At 36.5% G+C, this 25,111-nt stretch overlaps 1 protein-coding gene across 3 annotated transcripts in view; it reads left to right on the forward strand.

The window, feature by feature from the left end:
- The window catches only part of TBCK (TBC1 domain containing kinase), an 88,511-nt gene that overhangs the window by 3,072 nt on the left and 60,328 nt on the right, over nt 1–25,111 (forward strand). For 2 of the 3 annotated variants that reach the window (XM_005517498.2, XM_088056976.1), the window contains exons 2-10: nt 692–926; nt 3,376–3,448; nt 18,785–18,899; nt 20,378–20,451; nt 21,439–21,580; nt 22,063–22,123; nt 23,407–23,468; nt 24,207–24,268; nt 24,602–24,750. In XM_005517498.2, the coding sequence (XP_005517555.2) occupies nt 734–926; nt 3,376–3,448; nt 18,785–18,899; nt 20,378–20,451; nt 21,439–21,580; nt 22,063–22,123; nt 23,407–23,468; nt 24,207–24,268; nt 24,602–24,750 (931 nt within the window). In that variant the 5' untranslated portion in view covers nt 692–733. The remainder of the gene's footprint in view (nt 1–691; nt 927–3,375; nt 3,449–18,784; nt 18,900–20,377; nt 20,452–21,438; nt 21,581–22,062; nt 22,124–23,406; nt 23,469–24,206; nt 24,269–24,601; nt 24,751–25,111) is intronic. The other variant, XM_088056977.1, reaches the window with a different exon arrangement.

Here is a 25,111-nt window from a genome sequence, read left to right on the forward strand (position 1 = left end):
TCTGTCCAACTGATGTCTTTCCAATGGAAAATTCTGACTGTAATGTGCATTGTTCACATCCTAAAATAAATCATCTGAAAAAAGTATGAAATATTCATGAGATAGGAAAGTATTGTATCTTTACAAATAAGACTTTTAATACAAATACTTATGTAAATATTCCAATGCCCAAAGCTGTTTTGGATTTTTCTTCTTTTTTTAACTTTGATTCCTTAACAGTCTTCATACATATTCAATATGATTATATTTATGAGAATGTAAAAGTACGTATCTCATGTCTGTGTCTCTTCAGGGAAAAAAAGCCAAAAATAAGATCAGTCTTTTGTGTTTGCTTTGTATCCTAAGCTGGGCTGTGTTAGTTAAAACAGAAGGTATCTTTCATATCCATTTCTATAGACTTAGTAGATATGTTTAGTATATAAGGAACTTTGTGCAAAATGTATGGAGTTGCTCTCAGTTGGGATTCACAAATGAATTCAGTAGTTTTTTACTGGGAATTTTGTGCTTTGAACAAGATTATTCCCTTAGAGAAAGAATAATTTTTAGACACCAAATGTTAAGTCTTTTGTTTCTCCTGTGTGACTTCCTGAGGAGGAAAAAAATAAATCTTAATTGCATTATTTAGTAAACAACTAGTAACCTGCATCTGTATCTTTTGCTGATAAATTTTCACTCGTGTTCTCTATTTAAGGAACACAAATTGCTCTGAAGGGCTTAAGATTGTGTGAAAAAGATGTTTCCTTTAAAAGACACTGTGATGGGTGCCTCCACGTTCTTTGCCTCGGCTCTGCCCCATGATGTCTGTGGAAGTAATGGCCTCCCCCTAACACCTAACTCCATAAAAATTCTGGGGAGATTTCAAATCCTTAAAACAATCACCCATCCCAGACTTTGCCAGTACATTGACATTACCAGAGGTAAACATGGTGAGTATCTGTTTCATAAGCAAATTTTTTGTATTATTACAGTTTGTTATATTTTTTTTTTTTTTTGGTGACAACATCTTTTAAGGTGACTGAGCAGAATACTGCTTTCATAGCACCAGAAAGTGGCCAATTTTCAGTCTCAAAATTCCTGAATGCCTTTGCTATGTCTGGCAGTATTGGCTCTTTTGTTTCTTCTCTGTAGACTCAAAGCAGAGATTAGTTGTCTGTCTTTGTCTTGTTGTGTTACACTAACAAATAAAAGCTAAGAACTTCCTTCTTTTTATACCTCACTAAAATTCTTGAACTCAATTGCTCTGCCACATCTTCGTGTGAAATGTGGAAATACATGTATTTTTGATGGTGAGCTCCTACACTCATGTTCTAATCTTGTGAATATGTTCATGTGATGGTTAGAGGTTTCTTGTACTTGATTTGCAGCTGGTGCTGTCATCTCGTGTCCTGGCTGCAAGCTTCCCGTTAATTATCTTTTGATTTCTTTAGGATTTCTCCCACTAGTGGTTACTTTATTCTAGTACAAGTTTGGAGGGTTTTTTCAGTACCTGTTATTGCACTTATTGTTAGCTGAAATAAAACTTCATTTGTTTCTTTCTGCTCTAGATATTCTTTTGCAAGCTCAGCAGGACTACAGCACTTAACTTCCACAGAAAGTCTGCAGCACCTGTGACAATTTAAGTCATTCCCACCTTTTAACTTTTAAATCGAGTGTTCTCATACAAAAGTGCATTGTATGTATTTGATTAGCTACAGGGTCTCCTAAAGTAGGGTGATTAATTATTTTCTCCTTTTAGAATGCAGTATCATGGAATATTTAAGATTTTTACAAAATTAGGATATTGCCAACTCCAGATACTGAAGTATTCAGTGGGTCAGGAAGTTCTTTATGTGTTTTTCTTTGCCCTCAAACATGTAATTTTTTCACTTGCGTGGTCAGGAGGTCTAGAAAATGTAATAATTTTCATTTGTATTTACTAGTACTGCTTGTAACAAAACCTGATATTTTCTTACAATATTGTTTGGGATGAAAAGTTAGGAAGTATTAGGTAACATAACGTTTAATAAAAAATAAATAGCAAAACATGGTATTTTTGATTAAAAAGAGTAAATGACATGAAGATTTATGTGTGTGTATAAAAATGAAGAAAAAATACCTTCTTATAGTTGAAGTAACTTAAAGGATAGTAAATAAAATGTCTAACCATGAAGTCAGGAGACTGTTCTGTTTCAACAATGGTTAGAATAGCAGCTAATAATTTTGATAAAATATAGGAAATTTGGCTGTGAATTTTATCATTTTGATACTGGCAGAACTTTCATGTGTCAGTTCTATGCCCAGTGATTTAATGTCTGTGGAGTTCTGTTTGCAAATGTCAGTTTCCACTCTTGCAGAGAAATATGAGAGCAGACTAGGAAAACAACGCCAAAATAAATTAGATGTGTAAATTCCCTCACAAAAGACTTTCAAGGGGGGAATATAAAAATGAAAGACAAACATTCAAATGGATTTTTGTTTTTTGTAAAATTAAACCTTTTTAAAATCTATGCTAGCATTGTAGAAGGCAATCTCAAAATTTTTTCTTCTAAAGCAAACTTAAATGGTCTTTTGAATGGAAAAAGGAGAAACACAGTTGAGTAACAAGCATTCCAGCTATAATGTGATGACTTGCGTTCCTCAGTTTTCCGTCTTTATCTTACAGTAACAGTCATTTTACAAAAATGTTTGTATTAGTTTAATTTGATTTGATTTTGAATGTCATCATTGACTGCTAGGTGACTGAGAGTACCAAAGCTTCTTTGGAGTTTCCTCACATGCCCCTGTAACATCTTACACCTTTGTATTTTCCTACAGCATGGTTGTTGCTTTCAGTGCAACAACAGTTTTGGTTTCCCTCCACATTCAGAGCCAGCCCATCCATCTTCAGAACATATGGGATCCCTACAGCTCCATGTTGGGCAAGAGGTGCTAGAGCTGGCAATGAACTCATTGGCCTGTCAAGGCTGAAGCTCCCGTGCTCACCCTGAGTCCCTTTTCTCCAAGCTGGCCTTACTTTGAATTTCTTCCATCAACCCAGTCACATATTGCTGCAAATTTATATCTGCTTGTGTTTGAGACCTCTGTTCTTCAGTCGAATCTGGCTGACATTGGCTGAGGGCTTTGATATTTCTTAGGAGATTACTGGATGCATTGATAGTTGGATTAACAGTGCTTTGTATGAAGAAACTAGAAGGATAATTTTCTGTATCTCATAAAAAATAATGGTGTTATCTATAAGTTGTACATCTTGTAACATTTTATTATGTGTAATTTTTTGTACAATATATGTCAAAATACTTCAACATCTGTCAAACAGGTAGAATGAGAAGTCTCTACTCTCAGAGTTTCACTTGGATTCCAGTTTTCTTTCTTTTTTTTTGTTTTTTCCCAAATCAGAGAGACTGGTTGTGGCAGCTGAACACTGTGAAAAGAGTCTGGAAGATTTGCTAAGAGAAAGAAAGCCTGTCAGGTAAGGTGTCAAGCTAACTCAAACCTTCTCATCATTATTCCACATAATCTGTGGCAAAATCTTGGCCCTTCTTTTAACTTTACTGGTTTATCCAAATTTTTTTCTGTTAGACTTTAACCTAGAGACATTGTTTAGCAGATAAAAATGTGCGCCTGAAGTGGGAATATTCATTTCTGTGGAATTTTGTTACAGAGAATTATCTTTTGTAACTCATAAAATACTGTAGTTTTGGGGCTTGCTTTTAAAGATAAAATCAGACCTGTGACAGGATATGTATCTATTCTGAGAATTAATGTGAAGGTTAAGTCTGCTAGGTGATGAAACACAGCTTTCACTAGAATGGATAGAATTTGGTGTGTGGTTTTTTTATTTATAGAAATCTATTAATTTATCATCTAGAAAGTGCCAGATAATATGCCCTGTGTTTGTGTTAGCATTTTTGTGAACTTAAACCTGTATGACAGTGTGTGTTGCAGAGGGATGTAGCTTGAGGAATGTTAGGACAATGCAGCTTCCAGTTTTCCTTATGATAAAGAGGTACTGGGTGTAAAGGGTTTTTCGTGTGTGATATGTGTGACAGTTCTTCACACAGTTTTGCGTCAGGTACCTATTGTGCAAAGTTCCAGAAGTAGTTAAAGCATCAGAAGCTCTTTTCATTCCTTTTTAATTCAGTTCTCACACTGTTCTTCGCGTGTCAGCTGAGAAGCAGCACAGACTGCCTGCTTCCCTCCTGACTGTTTTGGGAAAAGCTTGCATGTAGCTATTTTAAATTTGTAGATTCTCTGACAAAACTTTGTCAGATAGCAGATGAGGTCTATATGCACATCCGTTATACCCTTTTACACTAGCATGTCTTTTGTGGCCTCATGAAGGATTTTTTAAATCTTTTTAGATAGGTTGGTAAGGTATGCAGCTTTGGGTTTTGTTGTGCTGAAAGAAGTCAGTTTGTGATGTTACCTCAGCTCTTTGGACTGTGGCTCTGTTAAAAGTAGTTGCACAAAGCCTGGCTTTATTTTTTTCCTCTTGTCTTGAGAGAATTTTTACTGTAGTAATTTTTTCTACTCTCTGATCTTTCTTTAAATGAACCATTTGGGATTTCTTCTGGAAGTTGTAACACTTGAGGGTAAGGGCTAAAATATAGTCTGTATGTATAATCCATAGTTTTAAGAGACATCAGTGATTAATCTACTGTAAATTTTGCAGTAGTAGCTAAAGGATAAATTATGTTCGCTTCAAATGAAGTTTCTTGCAAGACTTACGTTTTCCTTTTCCTTTTATTTTTTTTTTTAAGAGAACAGAACTTTTTATTCCTATGGAGACCCAGAAACCTCCAGAAATAAGTTGGGTGGACCAATTCCCAGCTATTGGTTATGTCATCTGTATGTATCAATTACCTTTGGAGGAAACATTTGGCTTTTTTATGAATTCTGATTGCATTGGTCAGTGATAACGTAGCTGGCTACACATCCAGAGCTGATGCGTGTGCTATTGCAATTAATTTTTTTAACTGTTTATGGAATGTGAGAAACTGCTCTTCTGGTTTCTAGATTAATTTTCCTTGTGCTTGCCAGTAACCTAAGTCCTTTGCACCTGTACCACAAGCTGATATAAAATCAGCAGGAAACCTTCTATTATGTTAGTGCTGAAATCCAAGACGTTATGGACGGTCTATCTTTATATACATGTTGGAAAACAGGCTATACAGCTGTTTGGTAGTTTTTTGCAGTTAATCTTTGCTGAAGTCATGCATCAGGTGTAGCATACATTCCTTAATATATGAATTATATTTTAAAAAATAAATGTAGAAATGTTCTTTCTTCAATTAACTGCAGGCTTTCCCCAGGTTTTCTAATACTAATAAATCAGTTGCATGTAAGGGCCAAATACTGGAAATAAGAGCTTCAAGAGCTTATCTGCTGTGTTCTGTCACAGTGCAGAAAGTGATTTTACTGAGAATACCACCAAATATTTGCTAAAAGTTGGAGTTGTGACATATTCAAGAATTCATTCATTACCTAAAAATACTGTGTCAGCAGTCCCCACGAACTGCAGAGATTGTTTGTCATTGTCCTCAAAGTTAACATGCTCAACTTCATTTTCAAAGATTAATGCAAGTAAGTGTTTGGTAATTTATGGCCAGATTATTTTCTGCTTTGAGTGTTGCATATTTGCGATCCTGGAATAAGCACCTTCCGCCGTAAGGACTCTTATCAGGTAAATTTCAAGAACTCTCCAAGGGAAGAGGAAATAAGTGTCAGCTGAAAAGGAATTTATTACAGCTCTAAAGTGGTTTTTTGTTGGTTTTTTTTTTTTCAGAGGATAGCCATGTGGACATAGTAACTGCAGTTAATGCTTCTAAAAATGACATTAATCCTGATTTTCTTTACTGTGCTTCCATTGGGTGTCACAGTAACAGCAGGGGAGCTCCTATGGAGTTGCGTGCCACAGGAAATTCAGGCTGCAACCATGGATAAGAGTGTATGATAAGGGTAGGATAAGAATTTTAGTCATTGATATAGGATGAGAATTTAGGCATTGTTATCCCATTTCTCACTAGACTGCTGTCCACTGTCTTCTCTGAGAGAGACTGGGTCATTGTTTCCTGCTTTCATATTCTAAATTTAGTGTCCTGTTGTGCTCACTGAAAGGATGCACTTAATTTCAGTTTATAACAGTTGCACTTGTGCAAAATCAGCTCTCTGAAGTATGTTCAGGAGTCATTTAGATGTTTAAAAGGCTGGGAATTCATGTACAGTTGCACAAAAATAGTAAATAACCGGATTTAAGCTCACAATGGTTTATTGCTGTTCAGAGATTTGAAAATGTGTCCTAGTCTAGCTGGCTTCCTCTGTCTTCCTGAGCATACAAGGATTTTTTTTTTCTTGTGAATGAATTGAAAATAAGTCACAAAAAATTATGGTGAGTAGATGTTTAATACTTTAACAGTCTCACTAAAGTGGCAATCAACATTTCAGTTTTTCCAAGTTCCTAGCTGTTAGTGTTGCTACCAAGACCAGAATGTAGAATGTACATTTATCTTTAAAGTTCTCCGTCTTTTAAACACATTTCCAGCTACTCCTTTGAGATACCTTTTCCAGACAGTGTTAAAGGAGTTATTTTCTCCGCTCCTGTGCTGTTATAAAAGGAGTTGTGAGCATTTCCTTTTCTGTCATGCTTCAAGTGTGTTTCTTCTTTGAAGAAGTTGGTCTGCACTTGTATTCATAACAATAAAAATGCCAGCAAATACTGACATTTAACAGACTTTTGGCACCTACAGCGCAGTTTCTGGATTGGTCTTCAATTTGTGGCTTGGACAGTCTAAATCCATTCCTTTCTTCAATAAAATATAGTTGTCATATGTTTTGAAAGTCATGGTATTGAAAAATTACTAGTGAACCATCAGATACAAGGTATAGTTTGTTATACATGGAACATTTGATGGGAAGCAGACTGTGTCTGCAGCTGTTTACTAGTTTGGAGAAAACATGATCTGATGGATTCAGATGAGTACATTTTATTTGGCTACATTAAACAGTTGTCTGTTCACTGATTGGACTAGAATTCTTCATGCCATCATTGCTGTTAGTGGGCTTTTGGCAAACTTGAAGTAAGACTGTGGTTATTAGAAGTTATTAGATGGGGAGGAAAACAATTTCTGAGTAGCCAGGTATTCTTCAAAAATATTTGTAAAACAGGTGCAAGTCATCAAAAGGCTGAAGGTTTTACATGATTTGTCTTGAAGAGCTGCATATGAGCAGAGTCTCATGGGCTGAGTGTATTCTGCTTTGAATCAAGTCTGTGCTGGAATTTCACATGAGAAATCCATATATCACAATAAGGCTGAATTTGGCACGGATAAATTATGTAATAGTAAAATGAAGTAGCATTAATAAACAAAGGGGTTTTTTTCCCCTAAGCATGTGTGAAGTTCTGTAGTTTGGGCATTTAGTGTCTATAGACTTTTTCTTTACTTTCTTGATAATGCTTTACTTGCAACGATACGATGAAAGATTATCTGTTAGTCTAGACTTGTTTATATATTGTCCAGTTATGCTTTCCTTCATACAGAAGTGCTGGTTTATTTCTGTAAGTACTTTTTAGCCTGACTGCAAATCTTCCTGTAGCATTCCTTTTAGCATAGGTTGTCTCTTGTGATTGCCTTTACTCTTACAAGAAAACAATTGTTTGGAATGAAAAAGCTTGCATGAGGCATTAGAGGTGAACATTATTGCTCAAATTCTTTGCTTGCAGAGTTGGTTGCACTGTTTGATGGCAGCACAAAGACATTTCAGAACACAGATGTGTTTCCTCCTTATATATGACACATAACAGTGAGTGCCTGCTTGTTTCTTATCTTCCAGGAAAAAAAAAAATCCTGCTCTTTGAGATTACAATAGTATCTGTCTCTTGCTATGAAAATGTGGATATGATAGCTGTATATAATTGTCCTGGTTTCAACTAGGGTAGAGTTAGTTTCCTTTCGGTAGCTGTTACAGTACATGTTTTGGATTCGGAATGAGAATGGTGTTGATAACACACTGATGTTTTGGGATTTTGCTAAGTCATGTTTATCCTGAATCAAGGATATTTTTCTTTGGCTCATGCTCTGCCAGTGAGGAGGAACACAAAAGAAACAGTGAGGAAGCAGAGCTGGGACAGGTGACCCAAAGCGACCAGTGGGAGGATATTCCACACCATGTCATGCCCAGCATCAGCTGTGGGGAGTTCCCTGGAAGGGTGGCCGGCCTGGGTCAGGGACGGGGGTCTGGCATTGGTCAGTGGGTGGTGAGAGATCGTGCATCACTGGTTTTTCCCATTTTTTTTTTCCAATATTCTTATCATTTGCCATTATTACTGCATTTCACTTTAGTGTCAATTATGACACTAATCTTATCTCAACCTACAAGTTTTACTTTGGTTCTTCTTCCCAATCCACTGAGGTGGTGGGGAGAGAGGGAGGTTGAGTGAGTGGCTGCATGGTGCTTAATTTCCAATTGGGCTTAAACCATGACAACATAAAGTCTGTGGATGGGGAAGAAGTGTACGATTATTTCAACCTTTTGTTCAGCTGTGCTTTTTCTGTAGTTCCTTGTAAACACTTTATACAGATTTCCGTGCTAAAAGCAGTATTAAAGATCTTGAAGAGAAGATGAGTTATGCTGAGTTAATTGAGAACAAAAGTACTGGAGAGTTTTGAGTCTACAGTTTCTAGTGAAGGAGGATGTTGAGTTTCAAACAGAGAAAACACCATCCTCAGTGGGAGGGTGGCTTCATCCTGCAAAGATATTTCTGCAAGAAATTGTGTAAGGATCATGTTAAAATTCCATTCTGCATTAATGAGCAAATTACACTAATTGGCTAATGTCTGAAAACCCAAATGTCAAATCTGTACTGTGCAAATCTTAGGGGATTTAAAGCACATTATTAATCCTAATGTTGATTTATGATAGTTGTGTTTAGCATAAAAATTGCTGTAGACTGTGAGAACAAGATTGTGGTTAGTATATGGTTATTCTAACAAAATAGTATTTGACACTTCATCCTGCTTCTAGAAAGGGGGAAAAAAATGGAAGAGTGAGCACTTGTTAGACTTGCTTTATAGTGCATCCTTCAAGAAAAGAATTTTATTTTCTTAAGTGCAAGTTCTTGCTTTTGGACTACTGAGCAATGTCTTCAAGGGAGCATTTGTCACTAATTAGGGATCAAAGAGCTGGTTTATTTAGGTGCACTGATGTGCTTGCAAACATCTCTCACGTCATTGTGGTTTGAGATTTGTTTCTTCTGTGCATATGGATATTCTCTTCTTGGGTGTGTAACTAAAGAGGTACCAGGGCACTGGACATTGTTTTTTTGGGAGTGTTTAGAAGGCTGGCAGATCAGGCTAGTTTTAAGATTTCGCTCATTCATTAGCAGTATACGTCTTACTAAAGGTTAGTTTGTGCATATTGTTACTCACCACTCTGTACACGGAATTGATACTTACTGTAAATTAGCTGTGAGTATCCCAATACCACAGAGCTGATGCTGTGCAATCAACAGTGGCAGCTGTGGCCCTCGGTGGTTATTAGAAATCAAGGTGGTAAAGCTCAAGAGCTCTTCAAGTGAAGCATGAACTGATCTTCCTTCTACTATTATCTAATGCCTGATATTTTCATGTAATCAGCACTATCCAGCCCCTGCAAAGTGTGATTTCCTGTACTTCCAGTAGTACTTATTTTATGTTTTGCCAGTCATCCTTCCTATGTATTTGGGAGTATGTCCTGCATATTTAGAGTTGGTTCTGCTTCTCTTGCCCTTTAGTCTCGCAAATTTTGGTGTGTATTTCTCCTACATGCAACTGCAGCCCTCTCTATTTACCCCTTTGGTGATCACATTTCTCTTGTCACTTTCAAGAAAATTTAGTATTAATTGTGTGGTGATTGATAAATTCCTAATTTATAGTCACAGGCATCTGCTTCATCTACACGTAAGTTTATGGTTACTGCTCCAGATAGGTGTTTCCTGCCTGTTGTGATGATGTGTACTGGTTTATAGATCAAAGTGATGTACTTCCTAGCAGCTTTTGCAAAATTAGTTGTTAGCTATGAAATTCCTAGCAGCACCAGTGCTTATTGGCCTAGTAGTAAAGTCCCTTTGATCACTTGAATTTGCAGGCTGTTCTTCTCTTGAAACTTCTCATTCTGTTTCACTTTTTAGTAGTGTCTGTACCATTGATATAGGGATCCAAGTTTTTTGAGCTAAACACAAAAACATACCTAGGTAGGCTTTTCACTTTAGATATTTAGTTGTTGTTCTTTTTTTTCAGTATGTTATGGCCAAGTTACTTGTTAAAGTAATACTGTTGCAACATATAATTTACATAGAGTGCCTGGCTTTTGAAGTTTTGTGCAGTGTTGGAAGATTTGTTCATAGCTTTAAAAGTTCTGTTGAAAATTTTTAAAATAGGGGAGAAGGGTTTAATTAGGAAAGTGGCTTGTTAATAATGTTTAATCCTCTCATAGAGATGCCTGCAAAAATTAATTTAAAAAAACCAATCCTGTCTGACTTCAAGGACAGCATTATTTATTGATAGCTAGTTATGATTTCTTGAGCTGTCAGTTCAGTTTATACTGCCACACAGCTGCAACAATGTTAACTGCATCAATAATTAACCTTCATTTTCAGCTTTTCTTTTAAAATATTTAATTGATCAGAATTTTCTGATCCACCCAGGGCACCGCAGTGAGAATGAGGGAATCTGTCTCCTTGTATGATGAGGCTGGGACCCATCACTTCTCTTGTGGTGTGGAGGAGAAAGTCAGTATGGCTGACATTATTCTCATGCCATAGATAAAGGTCTTCCTTAAAATTAAAGTAAAATAGGCAGTTGTACATTATAACCTCAAATGGGAGAAAGCACTCCTATGGTCTTAAAATGTCAAATCAATACCTTGCTCTCATTTGCAGCAGGGAGAATTGATGGAGTATCAGTCACAATGTATGGCCTTTTAGGTGTGCATGCATTTATTCAGGGGAGTCCCAAAGAAAGCAAAAGATTTTTGGATATCTGACTTAAATTGTCTTAACTCTACTACTTTTTATGAGATCACTCCTTTTGGAGAAGGAGAGGAGAATGTGAGATGTGTTGTTTCCTTCAATGAAATTTTGGCCCTGTGACATATGGTACATGTATATAATGCTATTGAAGCTACTTCTTTATTGTTTATTTTGGGGTCACTGTTTTTTCCTCCTGTTAGGTTTTGTTTTTTTGTCATCACCTGTGCATCTAGTTCTGTGATGTTACTCAGAGTGTATAGTCAGTGGTAAGAATGCTGAATCTCTGATTGGGTTTTAAATCAGAGCTACTTTACCTAATTTTTCTATCTAGTGACTGAAATAATTTATTTCATTGCACTTATTGCACATTGTAAATTGCACATTGCACAATGTAAAGTATTACTATTGCATGTCACATACAGCATATGAGCCAGCTGAGGCTAAGATGCAAAAAAAACTTTTTAGAAGTTAATCAGGGGCAAAATCAAAAACTGCAAATGTCTATTGTCATTCTCGTTCTGGGCATTTAACAGGATGGCACCAGAAGTTTGATTAAAATAGCACTTTATAAGGTGTAATTACTTTTCAAAACTATTTTTTTCTCTTGATTTCCCATTTTTTGGGATGAACACTGGATGTCCAAAAGGAATTAAGGTGCATTGTTTGAAAATTTTTGATTTATGACTTACATAATTTAAAGTGATAAAGTTCTGAAAAATCACCTGTCTGATAAAAAGTGTTGTGTTCAATCTGCTCTCTATATAAAGCTTTTCTTTGTCTGTGCCTTCATCTGTTCTTTTATGGACTTTTATCATACATTACAAGTTGAGACCTTCATAAAAGTGTAACATCATCTGTGCTGCTCTTAAAGGCATGCTTGCAGTTTAGAACTTTAAAAAAGGAATGAAAGGACTTTCTGAGTTTCCTCAGGTGAGCGATGAACTTGTTGAAGATATCCTGTGTGAAATAACCTTGTGCATGAGTTAGTGACTTCTGAGGACTCTTGTCTATAAAATTCCTTTTTTGTGTGTGTGTCTTATTCTCTGTTTGTTGCATTCCTTTCCAGTTCATTTCATTCTGGTAATGTGAATGCATTTCCAAGTAAATTGGCAGTGTTTACAATCTTAGTCCCCAGTGCCATTTTTTAATCAAACACATAATAAAGTGCTAAATAAACTGTTCCCACCTGCATCAAACTCTTTATGTTCTGTATAGGGTATTTTGTAATTTATTTACCCAGGAAGACCCAATTTATCTGCACATCTGGTTTTCAACCCACTTCTGCTTTCTATCCAGTTTTCCAGCTGGTTGATTGAGGAATAAGGAGGTCAGATGGCTTTCTTGAGGTCAGTGTAGTGATTGTCTCAGCTGGGATTATACCCAAACTTTATCCTTTGCTGAGCCACATGGCCACACCATTTCTGACCAGTCTATCCATATTGTTGGCAATAATGGAACTAACTGCAAATGTCATTTTCTTTGTTTTATAGTTTTGCTGGTATTGAAATATTGTCACTTTCATGAGTGCAGAAACATTACATCTGTTCACAACCTGGTTCCCTTTCACTTTGAACACACACCATTTTTTGTGATGAATCTCCTTCCTGGATTCAAAATGTGTATTAGTTTCACAAGTTCAGGGATAGTGATTGATGATGTTGCTGGTTTGTGTTGCTCTGGTGTGCTTCCTCAGGGCAGATCCTGTCTGACACTCTGCTTTGGGAGAGGAACCCATGTTTTCACTCCTGTGTATCAGTACTGCTAGCTTCTTAAGAATCCTGCTTGTTGAGATTCTTCTTCTTTAGAGTTTACTTTTTACGGGAATATTACAATGTTAGAACAAAATGCCCAGATTTAATAAAGGAATTACTGAAATGTGCATTGCAGTGTATATACCTGTGAAATGTTAAATCTGAGGAAAGAGAAACTCAGAAACTTGGTATCATCAGCATAATCTTACCCTATTTGGTCTTGCTCTTCTGGTTCCAGTTTTTGTTAATGATTTCCTCTTTCCTTAAATTGCCACTGCACTGTGGAAACATGACTTAGTACTAATCCACATATACATCTCTAGTACTTACAAAATTACAGGACTCTGCAGTTAAGTAGATGGCAAGGAGGCTTGCTTTCTGATACCAGTCCTGTTTTGTTTTCAGATCCTGGTGGGGCCTCTATTCATTTCGCTTGATGAAACATTCTTACCCAAAATAGTCCTTTAAGTACTGACACACTGTCAGTATTTTGCAGGCACAGCTTTCTTCCTTCTAAAAACTGAATTGGGAGCTCTGTGTTGACTGATACAAAAGCATAAAAATAAATTAAATTTATGACTGGCCATAACCAGTTAAAAATACCACAAATGTGTTTGTAAGAGGCAGAAGCATTTCTCCTTTCCCCAAGATTTTGCTCCTGCCTTCACTTTGCTTCCAGCCTGTTCTTTTTGCTTCTGTCCTGCTGTACAGGTACATAAATGTGTTGGGTTGACACTGGCCAGACACCAGTGCACTTACAAGAGGTAGTGGGATTGATGCCCACATTCTTCACCAAAAATTAATCATTGCAAAACCAGCACAACCACTATGTACTGATTACCTACACTGGAATAGCTGCCTCTGTATCAAAAGAGAAGATGACATAGTCTAGAAGGTAGGACTGGACACGGTAGCAAGACAGGAAGATCTTTGGGGATACCAAATTACTCTTTCATATTAAACTGTTTTATTTTAGCACTGAAAAAAGATGGAGAAGATGTATGTCCAGTTAATTCCATGAATGTTCTTCTCTTAAAGATAATGGAGTGAATTTGTGTGAGATTTGCATTGATTTTCCTTTAAACTGGAGGGAAAGAAACTTTTGTGAACCTGTAACTTCCATGTTACTCACATAAATGCTGAAAATTCATCTCTTTGTTGTTTCTTTTCTCACATTGGAATTTTTTTCATCAGACAGTTTAATAAGTCAAGCCTCTTGACCCACCCATGTTCAACCTCCAGCTGTGTGCTCTGCAGTCCTCTTGTTCTTTAGTATTCAATGTCATGCATGAAGTAGTTTTTATTTTCCCTTCAGCAGTCTGTGGTGTGTGTAGCAACTATCATGCTGCTGGCTGTCAAATGCATTTTTTCACAATTGCTTTTCCTGCTCCAGAGTTGAGCAATGATAAAATAGCAGGGAGATTCTACTGAAAGAATTCTTGATGGCTGTGGAATGCCACAGGAACTAGTAGGTGATACTATGAGACATGATGCTTAGGAGGCAAACTTTTGTTTCATCCAGAAGAAATCTTGGATTGGAGGAAGTTGGAAGTCAGGAAAATATTAAAATTTCGTATGTGCTTGCTCTGTACTCTGTATTCCCTTTCTTCTAGGCAACCGTCTGCCTTTGCTATTTTTTGTTTGGTCTTGGGTTTGGTTTGGTTTTGTTTTGGAAAAAGGATAGTGGTCCGAAATAATTTTTGGTCTGAGCTAATATGACTATATTTATAATCTGGAAGATCAGTAATTTTGTCTAAAGTAGAAATAATTAGTTGCAAGAAATTGTTTGTTCCTAGAGCATCCTCTCTTGGAGTCCAGCTCCCACTTCTACAAGCAGCTGCATTATCATTCCCATTAATCATAAATTAGAAGTTAATAAATAGCCACTTAAACTGAATAATATATAGGTAATATTGCTATGGTCTTTTTAGCAGGAATTCAGCATACCACATTTTTGTCATAAGTTTTTTTATTTCTAAATAAAGCAATTTTTTTTTGTTTGATCTTGTGTTTATGTTGATCTGTGACTTGAGCAGTTCTTAGCTGTTTCTTCCCAGGTACTGCTCAGTCACTACTGGGTGAGTATGCTCACTCTTAGCTCTCCAATCCCCTGATCATTTTCGGGGTTTATTGTCTTTATTTGGTTCCTGATAATCCATCTTTCTCACTCTCTCTGCTAAAATCTGATCCTTTGGAAAAAGGACTCTGGCTATGCCAACTTCTTCTAGTACTTTCCCCTTCACCCTGGCCCAGAAGCTGTTCTCTTTCGGATCAAGGAGTGTAGTGGGTACACTAAGTTTTTCTTCCCCACCCCACCCATCTCAATCCAAAAAATGGCAACAGTCTCCTAAGCACTCAGATTATTTCATCAGTGGGTTTGCAGAACCACAAGAGATTAAAACTCTGCTAGAACATCTGTTCCCTGACAGGTTAGTTTTATTATTCGTGAAGTGAACTTCCAGAAAATGTTTTTGTGTCCTTAACAGTAAGAATTCAACAGACTGGAGATCAGGCTCAGTGCTAAGTGGAAAAGTTAATGTTTCTTGTGAAGGCACAATGCAGACACCTGTGTACTATTACAGTGTGGAAATTAGTCATTTGTCTGGTATAGCTTTTGGTCTGACAAGTTCTGGAGGTAATAAAACAATCCTCCTTTTTGTGGGTTTTTAAGTAGACTTCCCTTCTCTCTCCACCCACAAATGCCATGCACATGCCTCTCTTAACCATGCTGGGTTTTGTACTGTTGGCTGAACTTGCTCATATCAACTTGTAGAGATTTTTTTTCCCTCATCCTACTTACAGGGTGGATCTGAGGGAAGAATACAGTTCTCCTTAGTGCTTCCTTTTCTATGCATTCAAGTTATAGCCCCAAACTTAGTATTGGTTTTAATCCTTACAGTTTTTTAATTCATGATTTCTAGTATGAAGGAGCACAAAATGACCTCTTTTTGTGGCTGTGTTTCTTCTCCAAACCAGGATAAGATTGAATTTAACCAGTTTGATTTTACACCCATGTGCAGACCTTTCTCTTGAAGAGAACCCATGTTTAGAGGCCTGGCTGACTAGGCTACAGCTGAATAGATTTTTTGGTATCCAGACTGAGGATTAAAATGCAGATAGCTTCTTTAATGTGTGTTCCTTTTGCAAATAAATTTCTGTTTCTTTCCCTGCTGGTGGAGAGGAGCCACCTTGTTGTAGAAGGGCTCCTGTGTTGTTTCTAGTGCTTTTGCTGTTGTTTTTTTCCCTCCACCTTCTTTTAAAGGATATTGATCCTTTAAAAGAGGTGCTGATACCTCTGCAGTACAAGGGGCCCAGTAGTTAAAACGGGGGTACATCTATCACAGCTCAGCACTAGCTAGTCTATCGAGAAACGGGCTTCCATCTAAGTGGGGGATAAGTTACTGAATCTGCTCAGATCTTGCCACCAACACTGGATTTCTGTAAGTGTTGTCCTCATTTAGAACAATGTTTTCTATTTATGGTTTGTTTTTTTTTGAAAAGTCAAGCTGACCTGGAGCCTGAAAGCAGCTTTGTGAGTGTACCTTCTGCATTTGCCAAAGGCTGATGCAATGCTTGCGACATTGACAGTGGCTGTAGTGCCTGAGACGGAGCTGAGACCTACTGCAGCAAGGGGACAGCCTTGGTAGTGATCTCCAGTAAGGCTGGGAACATCGGCTGAACTTGGCCTTGGGAAGTTTAAAGGAGAGAAATCTCTTGGGCTTGATAGCAGCAGTAAGTGTAGTTGTCAGGCCGTTTGGGATTAAATGCGAATCTCATGAGTTGTAACCGCACAGTGTATTTTCCCTAATAAATACGGGCTGCACAAGGTGCAGCAGTGCAATGCAGAGCTTGTTATACAGAGTTCCCTCTGCTGACCAGTGTGAGGTGCTTGGCTCAAAGCTTCTGCCCAGCAGGGTGGCATCAAGAGTTTAAGAGCACTGAGCATTGAATGCACATTGAAAAATAGTTACCACTCGTGTACTGATCGTTGTGACGATGTGAAGGGTTTATCTTAAAGAGCAAAGGGTCCCAAAGCAATATTTTCATGTATTTTCCCGGGTTCTGGGGTGGTTTTTTAATTAATTACAAGAGAGCTTGGAGAATAAATGGGTGGCTGACGCCCCCTGGCGCCAGCAGAGCACACTGCCTGCCTCCAGCAAAGGCCACCAAATTTCGTTTCTATTAATAGTTACTTTTGGTTTTTTAATATGCCATATTTACTTTTATTTTTTAATACAGAGAAACAATGTTTAGGCTAGAATACCTCATGATGTACTAATTGTTAATTTTCAATTATTTCCTTACTGGAAACATGAATACTCCGTTACTTATTTTTCATGTCTTGTTTTGCAAAACTGAGCAGAATATGAGAGAGGGGATACTGTTTGCCACCATTATCACTAGGATTTGCATTGCAGGCAAAAAAACACACAAGAAAGCTGAAGACTTTTAAGGTGATTTTTTTTTACCACATTCATATGTCTAAGAATGACTGAGGGGAAAGGTATACAGCTAATAGTGTCTGATGCTGTGGAATAGGATTTAGCTTGTGGGTGAGAGGTGCTAGGAAGAGAGGAACTAAATGGTTGTGGGGTTTTGTTTTGGTTATGTGGTTATTAGCTATGAGGTTTTGGTCAAATTGCTAAGAACTTGAGAATCACTTTCAAATACTAAGGTTTAAGATACAGCAGTATGGACATATGTTAGAATAGATTCCCTTTGTGCTTAAAATTTTTAAAAGTATATATTCATAACTCTTGCGATTTACTTCAGAGGTGTTCTAGATAAAAGGTGAGGATCTGGAGGATAGCTGCAGGCAGGTTAACTTAGTCACGGCTTTTTACAGTATTTCTGTATTGCACTAGTCTCAGAATTTGTTTTAAGTGTGGATTTTGTCAAAATCTAGCTCTGGTGACAAAATTTTGTCATTCCATCAGGTGTTAATAGCAGCTGATGAAGTTGAATAAAGAAATTAATTTTGATATTTAGATAGTTGGCTTGTCAATGTCATCAGCTGGAAATAGTGTGAAATGCTCCTCCTCATTTTGCTGTTACACAAGGTTTTAATAAGCAAGAGAAGGTAGTAAATATCCTCCAGAATGCTATTGTATGTTATTTTTTAACAATGAAATACAAAAAAAAGGGGATGTAAAGTTAGGTCTTTATAAGTAGATACGTTTTGATTTTTGGACATTGTGTAAACTAGTGCCTGCAGAGGAAAAGTTACCAAAAAGATCTGAAATGGCTGGCGGGGAGTAGACAGGATGAGGAAGAGTAGAAAGTTAAATAGAATCTCTCTTGGTGACATGAGATCTGAGCCTTTTGTTGTTAATTAGAGTCCACTTCGGAAGTCTGTTATGGTGATCTGTATAAATTCCTGATCAATTATTCACAGAATTTCCTCTTTAAGGCTATCAGTCTTTAGAGGAAATGGTGACTTTTGTCAAAATACATAGTTACGTCAAAATGTTTTGGGTGGTAAGCTTTGTTGTTTCTGTACAAAGATGGTGAGGTTGATACTTCCAAAGTTTTAAAACAAAATGTGCTGAAAATGTAGTTTCTGCCCATTTTTTTCCTTGTGTTAGATTTTGAGATGGCTGAAGACTATAGGTATGATCTAGTCAGGCCTCTGCCATCTTCTGAATAAGCTCTATTTACTATCTGAGTTTTAAAAACCTTTAGTTCAGGTGAACTTTTTTATGAGTATCAGTAGGAGACTTAAAAAGAGCAAATGAAAATAAGGGAGGGTTGAGATTTTTTTTTATTTCCTGATTAGGTAAGTTTCTAATGAAGATAGTATTTTATACTGTCAGCATTTTCTACACTTCCTAAGGACCTGTTCAGAGTAAGAAACCTAGTTGTGGGATTTTGAGATGTGTGTATGGCACTGAACATACCCCAACATATTCAATGCTGATCCCTTACAATTTATTGGAATTGTAAATGTCTCACATTTGTTTGGAATAGCTGTGAAACACTACATTTTTACAGATTGAAAAGGAAAATATTCACTATAACATGTTGTTGGTTTGTTTGGTTTTTTTCCCAGTTCTTCAAAGATCTTATGCATAGCATATGAGGTTTTGCAAGGTTTACAATATATGAATCAGCATGGAATGGTCCACCGGGCACTCTCCCCTTGCAATATCCTTTTGGATCGAAAGGTACAGCTACAGGAATAAATCTGTGGGTTTGTTTGCTGCTAACAAGTGCCATGCTGTGTCACAGATGGAGACTGGATAGTCATAGCACTTTTGATGGGGATAGAGATCTGGGAAGTTGTTTTGTTTATTTTTTTTAAAGTACAATTTTCCATCATTTCCTAAGTTTCAAATGTAATGCTGAATTTATTTTTCTGTTCTATCCCAAGCCACACATTTTCTCCCTTCTTCAAGTGGTAATCTAAGTCTACTTGTCATCATTGTAATTAGTCACAGCACCTTCCTAGCTATTTGAATAGAATACTTCTTATGGCTAATTAGCTGTCACTAATATTTATTGTGTTCCATGGTGATATCATACTTGCCTTTTAAGATATTATGGTATGTTTTTTGTTCATGTTAAATTATTGAAATTTAAGTATCTGTCATTTCTGTTATCACAGACTATTGAGTTGGCAGGGTGGAATACAATATCTGTTCATAAATGTTGAGAGAAATTGATAGCTACTGGTGTCTTTGGAGCAGTTACTTCATCAGAACCAGCAGCTGAAGAGTTGAACCTGCCTGTGTAACTCCTCTATCTATCCTTTTTTAAACTCAGCTTAGGTGAAATAACCAGATCCTCCCCTTGGAAGGCAAAGAAAGGAGAGGACAAAAATAAGGAGCACATATATTTTTGTATGCCTGTGAACAAATGAAAATCATAATAATGCTCTAACATGCAAAAGTACTTTAGGATTTTAAGATACTCCTAAAATCAATAAAAGAACAGAAGAGGGCTATGAGACAATAAACTTCTAAGCTCTCCCTTGCCCTTTGAAAGCTTTCTGATGTAGCCTTCTCTGTTGCATCATCTGGAGGCTGGCTGAGTGTAATTCACAATCCAGTGGAAATAAGGCCTCAGTTTAACTTCTGTGCCTAATTTTTTGTTGTTTTGGTGTTAGCAGCTCTTCACAAATAAGAAGAAAGTGCCTGGAAAAACTGCTTGTTGGAAATATGTATTGCTACTGTTAAGGAGAGCAAGATGGTAATGAGTTGAAGGGAGATCTGCAGAAGCAAGGCTGGGTAAATGGAAGAGTTGAGGGAATATTGGTCATGTTTAGGGAGTTCTAAGAGTCAAACAGGATGAACAGTTTTCAAAAAGAAAAATGTTTGGTGGAATATTTAAACCTTTTTAATTTACTGAACTTAATTAATGCTGTAAGTTTAAAAGTTCTGATGTTTTTCCGAGCAAAGCGATTTCCTTAATGCTCTTGAGAAGTAAAAGCATTAGAAATAAACATATTTTTAACTTGCAGTGCACTTCTGCATAATGGATGAAGCAGAAACATAAGAAGGTGCTTTTTATAGGTTTCTGTCCTCTGAGAGCTAATGCAGTTTGAAATTATTTTTGAATTTTGTTTTTAACTTTTTTAACTTAAACACAGATTCTTCCAGTGTTGAATTCTGCTGCTCTTGATCATTTATTTTTGCCTTTTCAGGGACACGTGAAGTTGGCTAAATTTGGACTCTACCATATGACTGCTCAAGGTGTTGATGTTGATTTTCCTATAGGGTAAGGATGTAGCTACATAATACAAATATATCAGAGATTTATTTTTTCAGGAAATATATTGTGTTTCAAGCACCCTTTATACAGAAGCTTCTGATAATGTCATTGATGAGATTGTCATCTGACTGAGACAATGAAGTGAATGAACAAAAAAAAGAATGGCTGCCATGCCAGCATGTTACCATAACTCTGTCATGTTAGCCTTTATCCCCAGATTTGTCTTCAGATACTAATCGTTCCCTATGACTTGGATTCCTAATTTCAAAATAGGAAAATGCATTGTCAGTGCTTTGCTGTTACCCACCAATGTAGGCTTTCTGTTTCTTGATAGTTTTATGATATATTTTCAAGTGATCATACTGTATTACAAACCACAGCTTTGTTGAAGTGAGTTTTTTGTCACTTTTGCAGTTTTTGAGGTGCCATGTTTTTTTCAGATTAAATACTGAGTTTGTTCTTAAAGACATGGCCAGAAGAAACTGATGTTTCCTTTCTGATGGTTTCAGATTTTTAGATACTATAGTGAATTGTTGACAAAAAGAAGAGTGATAATATTATTTTAAAATTATCTAGTAGAAGGTAATATATGTTCTTAACACTTTTTGTTACTTTTTTTGCAAACTTGAAAGTTATTTGCTGGGAATACACTATCAGTGGAAAAAATTACTGCCATCATCCCAAAGTATGAGTCTAAGATATACTTAATATCCTAATGCTGAAACTCAATCTGTGTTTTCCCTAAGATATGTAAGCATACCACTTTGAAAGGTGAGGTTTTCTTTCACAAAACAACAGAGCTAGAGATTGGGATTTGACCTTTAATGTAGTAAACACTACGCTGGAGTGAACTTTGTTGCAATGTTTAGATTTTGACTGAATAAGATAGGCAGTATTCTGTTTTCTCAGAATGCCAGATGATTCTGATTATGTAATGGGAAGTCAGATTTTTTGGGCAGAAGGATAGTATCTAATGGTGCTACATCTTTCTAGGTACCCATCATACCTGGCGCCTGAAGTAATTGCACAGGGAATAGGCAAACCAAGTGATCACACTCAGTGTGAGAAGCCTCTGCCTTCCGGCCCGAAATCAGATCTGTGGTCTCTTGGTATAATATTATTTGAGCTTTGCATGGTATGTAAAAGAATTTGACTCTGGGGGAATAGTTTCATTAACTTGATTGCTCTTGAGTGTGGGGTTAATGACACCCTGCCCATCACCCAAGCCCAAATGTCAGAATATGTTAGCATTCCTACCTGGACAGTACTGGTTGTTCAAGGAATAGGATGCATTTTAGTATATTGGATGCTTGGTATATGTGTTAACCATGAAGGATAGTTACCTGTGAAGCCACAAGAATTTGACTGCAAGGCAGTTCCATTTAAGAGAAGTTAATGATACATTTTTGCTATATTACTACGTGAAACTGTTTCTGCCATAGTTGGGGTAAGTTAAGTTTTTTGTTCTTACAAATAGTTTTGATATGTCTAAAATTCACATGTAGAAGCGTATTTCACTGGTTTAGTATAAAGATGGGATACAATGTTATCTAAATATTTTCATGTCATAGCTGTTTCTTTCAAATTCAAGTGTAATTTGACATTGTTACTTTTTAGGGGAGAAAATTATTTCAGAGTTTGGAGATAGCAGAAAGATTGAAATTTATACTTACATTAGGTAAGTAGCACAAAATGATTTTTTTTAATTTCCAAGCAGCTCTATGATTAGAACTTTACAGACTAATCAGCTTATGATGCTCATACTTACTTTGCCTTTGTCATCTTTCATCTACAGATTTAAGCAGGCATTTGTAGCGTGTTACTTCTCTAGGGAAAGTATGGAGCTGGATGCCAGGGAAAAAAACTTGTGAAGAGCTGGAAGTATATTTGAGTAAGGGCAAGCTATTAAAAAAAAATAAAAGACAAGAAAATATCCTCAAGAATGATTGTACTTTTTATGGTTATTTGTTGGTTTGAGTTGAGGGTGGTTTCTGAAATGAGTTAGGAATTGATGACACTGAAGAAAACTATCCCTATAGTGCCTGTGTAGTAATGGCCAAGCAGGGAGAAGCAAGACTCGGATAGGAAGACAGAAATAAAGAGAGATGAGAAGTGAACTCAGCTTTTGTCTCTAGTTTCACCTTCAAACTATAAAACATCACTGCACAAGTAGAATTTTGGCTTAGTATAGATGAGTCAGGAAGTGGAACTATCCTTGTGGCTTTTAAAACTTGATTTCTGGTGTTGTTTATGTATAAACCATGGGAAGGGGAAAGGCATGAGTTTGCAATTTGAAGCTTTAACAGTAAGTTATTATTATCCAGAGCGAACAGCAATAATGTTAAAATGAATTGCTGTCAGGAGAAGTATCTTTTTCATTCAGCAGCTAGTGCTTGAGTGCTGGAATTCTGACTCTTTTGGGGATTTGGTAACAAGGCTTCCTGAAGCATCTCCATACCCTTCAATCTGAATTCAAGGTGTTGGTTTATCCACTGAAAAGCTTTCATGTGCTGACTTGGGAATTATTTGTTCAATAAAGTAGTGACAAGAAGTTCTAAAATACTGCTGATATTATCTGCAAGGAGCAAGAGAGGCAAAAATTACTTCAAGATTCATGTAGGCACCCTTAAGTTCTTCCAAGGATTTTTTTGTAAATATTTCTATTTATAAGTTGAAGGACTGTTTTGCTTTATTTGTCGGAGACTGACACTCTGGACTAGGCCTGTAAATAGATTTTCACTGTAACCTTAGATGTGCTAATTAACTTTCCTAGACTTCTGTCTGCATAGATTATAATAATTTTCATTTCTGATTTTGATAGTTCAAGTGGTGTAGCAGTGTCAGTAAAAAGCCAAAATTAAGTGCTTTTTATTTGAGTGGACATTTATCTGATATCCTGTTTAATTGGTATAATTTTATTATAATCTTTAACTTTTTATTGTTCTGTTTGTTTCTCAAAAGGCTGTGTAGATGATATTGTAACTGTATTGGCTGAAGAACATGGTTGCCTTGATATTATTAAGGTTTGTCAAACTCATTTGCTCTTCCATGCTGTCTTACCCAGAATATTTCATTATTGCTGCATAGTATTTTGTGTATTTATTTTAATAATTCATTTGGTCACTTACTGTGTTGCAGTATGATGAAAATTTTTGAAAAACTACATATCTAAGATCCTCTTGAATAGTCACCAATGTTAATATTCTTTCTTAAAATTGCTGTCAGTCTCAGTAAATGTTAATGCTCTCTGAGTAGTTTAATAATCTATAAATTTTTTTTAAAGTTTTGGTGATCAAGTATTTTTCTTCCAGAAATGAAGTCTTCTATCTGGTCCACTTTACACATTCTGATAGTGTAGGTTTATATAGTTCAATTTTTCCTTACCCACAAAAATTATTACTGAATTTTAGTGTCTTTGTAGTTTGGGACATAATATGAAAGAGTTCTGATTGATAATAGAAGGAAGTTGCCAGGTACTGCATTGTTTCCAGCGGGGTACAAAATATCTGAATTAAAAAATATGTGAAAGGCTGCATACACTGCAAATTTTTTTCCCCCTAAATCAAATATAGGATTGGGAGGTGAGAAGAATTGCTTCCCCAGAATTTCAGTCTCACACAGCCAACCTCAGGTGCATAGGTGTGCAGTTTTATTGCCCTCAAAGGAGTAGTCTGTATGTTAAAAGTTAAGTATGAGCCAAGTGACTTGCTGAATTAAGACAGTAATAAACAGACCTCCTCCATATTTTTCTTTTGTTCCAGGACCTTCCTGAAAATATCATAGCTCTACTGAAGAAATGCCTTACGTTCCAGCCTTCTAAAAGGCAAGTACTCAGTCCAAAGGCCTGGTAAAGGTTACTATGAAATTAGAAGGACTGTCGCTGAACCTTTTTTTTTGAATACTGCTGTTTGGGCTATCTATAAGAAATTCTCAGTTTTGTGCTTTTCACTGTTTAAAAGAGAAGAATTAGAGGTCTGAATTTGGGCTGTAAACAGACTAGTTTGTTGCACTGCATGAATTAAAAAACATTGGTCTGAAATCCAATATAATTTAAAATATCTTGTTAATATTTATTACTGGGGACCTTTTTTGCTGAAATGCAATATTTTTGGGAACACTTTGCTCTAGTTGTTTTATCCTCTTCTCTTAATTTAAGGCCAACTCCAGAGGAATTGCTGCATGACAGTTTGTTCAGTGAAGTATCCTCACTATATCTTCCCTTCCACAAACCTGCTGGTCTGTTCTCATCTTCTCCAAGGTGTGCCAATTTAACACTACCTGAAGACATAAGTCAATTATGTAAAGGTAAAAGCAGGTAGTGGGATAAATGTTGTTGGAGGGGGAAGGAAAATAAAGTGTTATTGCATTTTCTTTCCAACAGATTATTCTCAGAGACTATTAAATGTTACAACACTAGATTAATGCAATAAGTTGTTTAATGGAGGGAGACATGGGCAAACATGTTTTGAGTGATGTGTGCAAGCAAAAGGAGTCAAATCTTAATTTTATGCCTCAGCCTCAGGGAAAAAATAACATTAGTATTCAAGCCCATGTTGCAAAAGCAGCGTCATCTTTTGCCTTTAGAATTTGGACATGTGCACATATAAGGTAATTTTTTTTCCCGCTTATTGGTAATTGAATTCTACTAGATCATTGCATGAGATGA

This window comes from Pseudopodoces humilis, chromosome 6 (assembly GCF_049639895.1).
Source record: "Pseudopodoces humilis isolate 2021_Gansu_Grassland_sample_001 chromosome 6, ASM4963989v1, whole genome shotgun sequence".
Lineage (NCBI taxonomy): Eukaryota > Metazoa > Chordata > Aves > Passeriformes > Paridae > Pseudopodoces > Pseudopodoces humilis.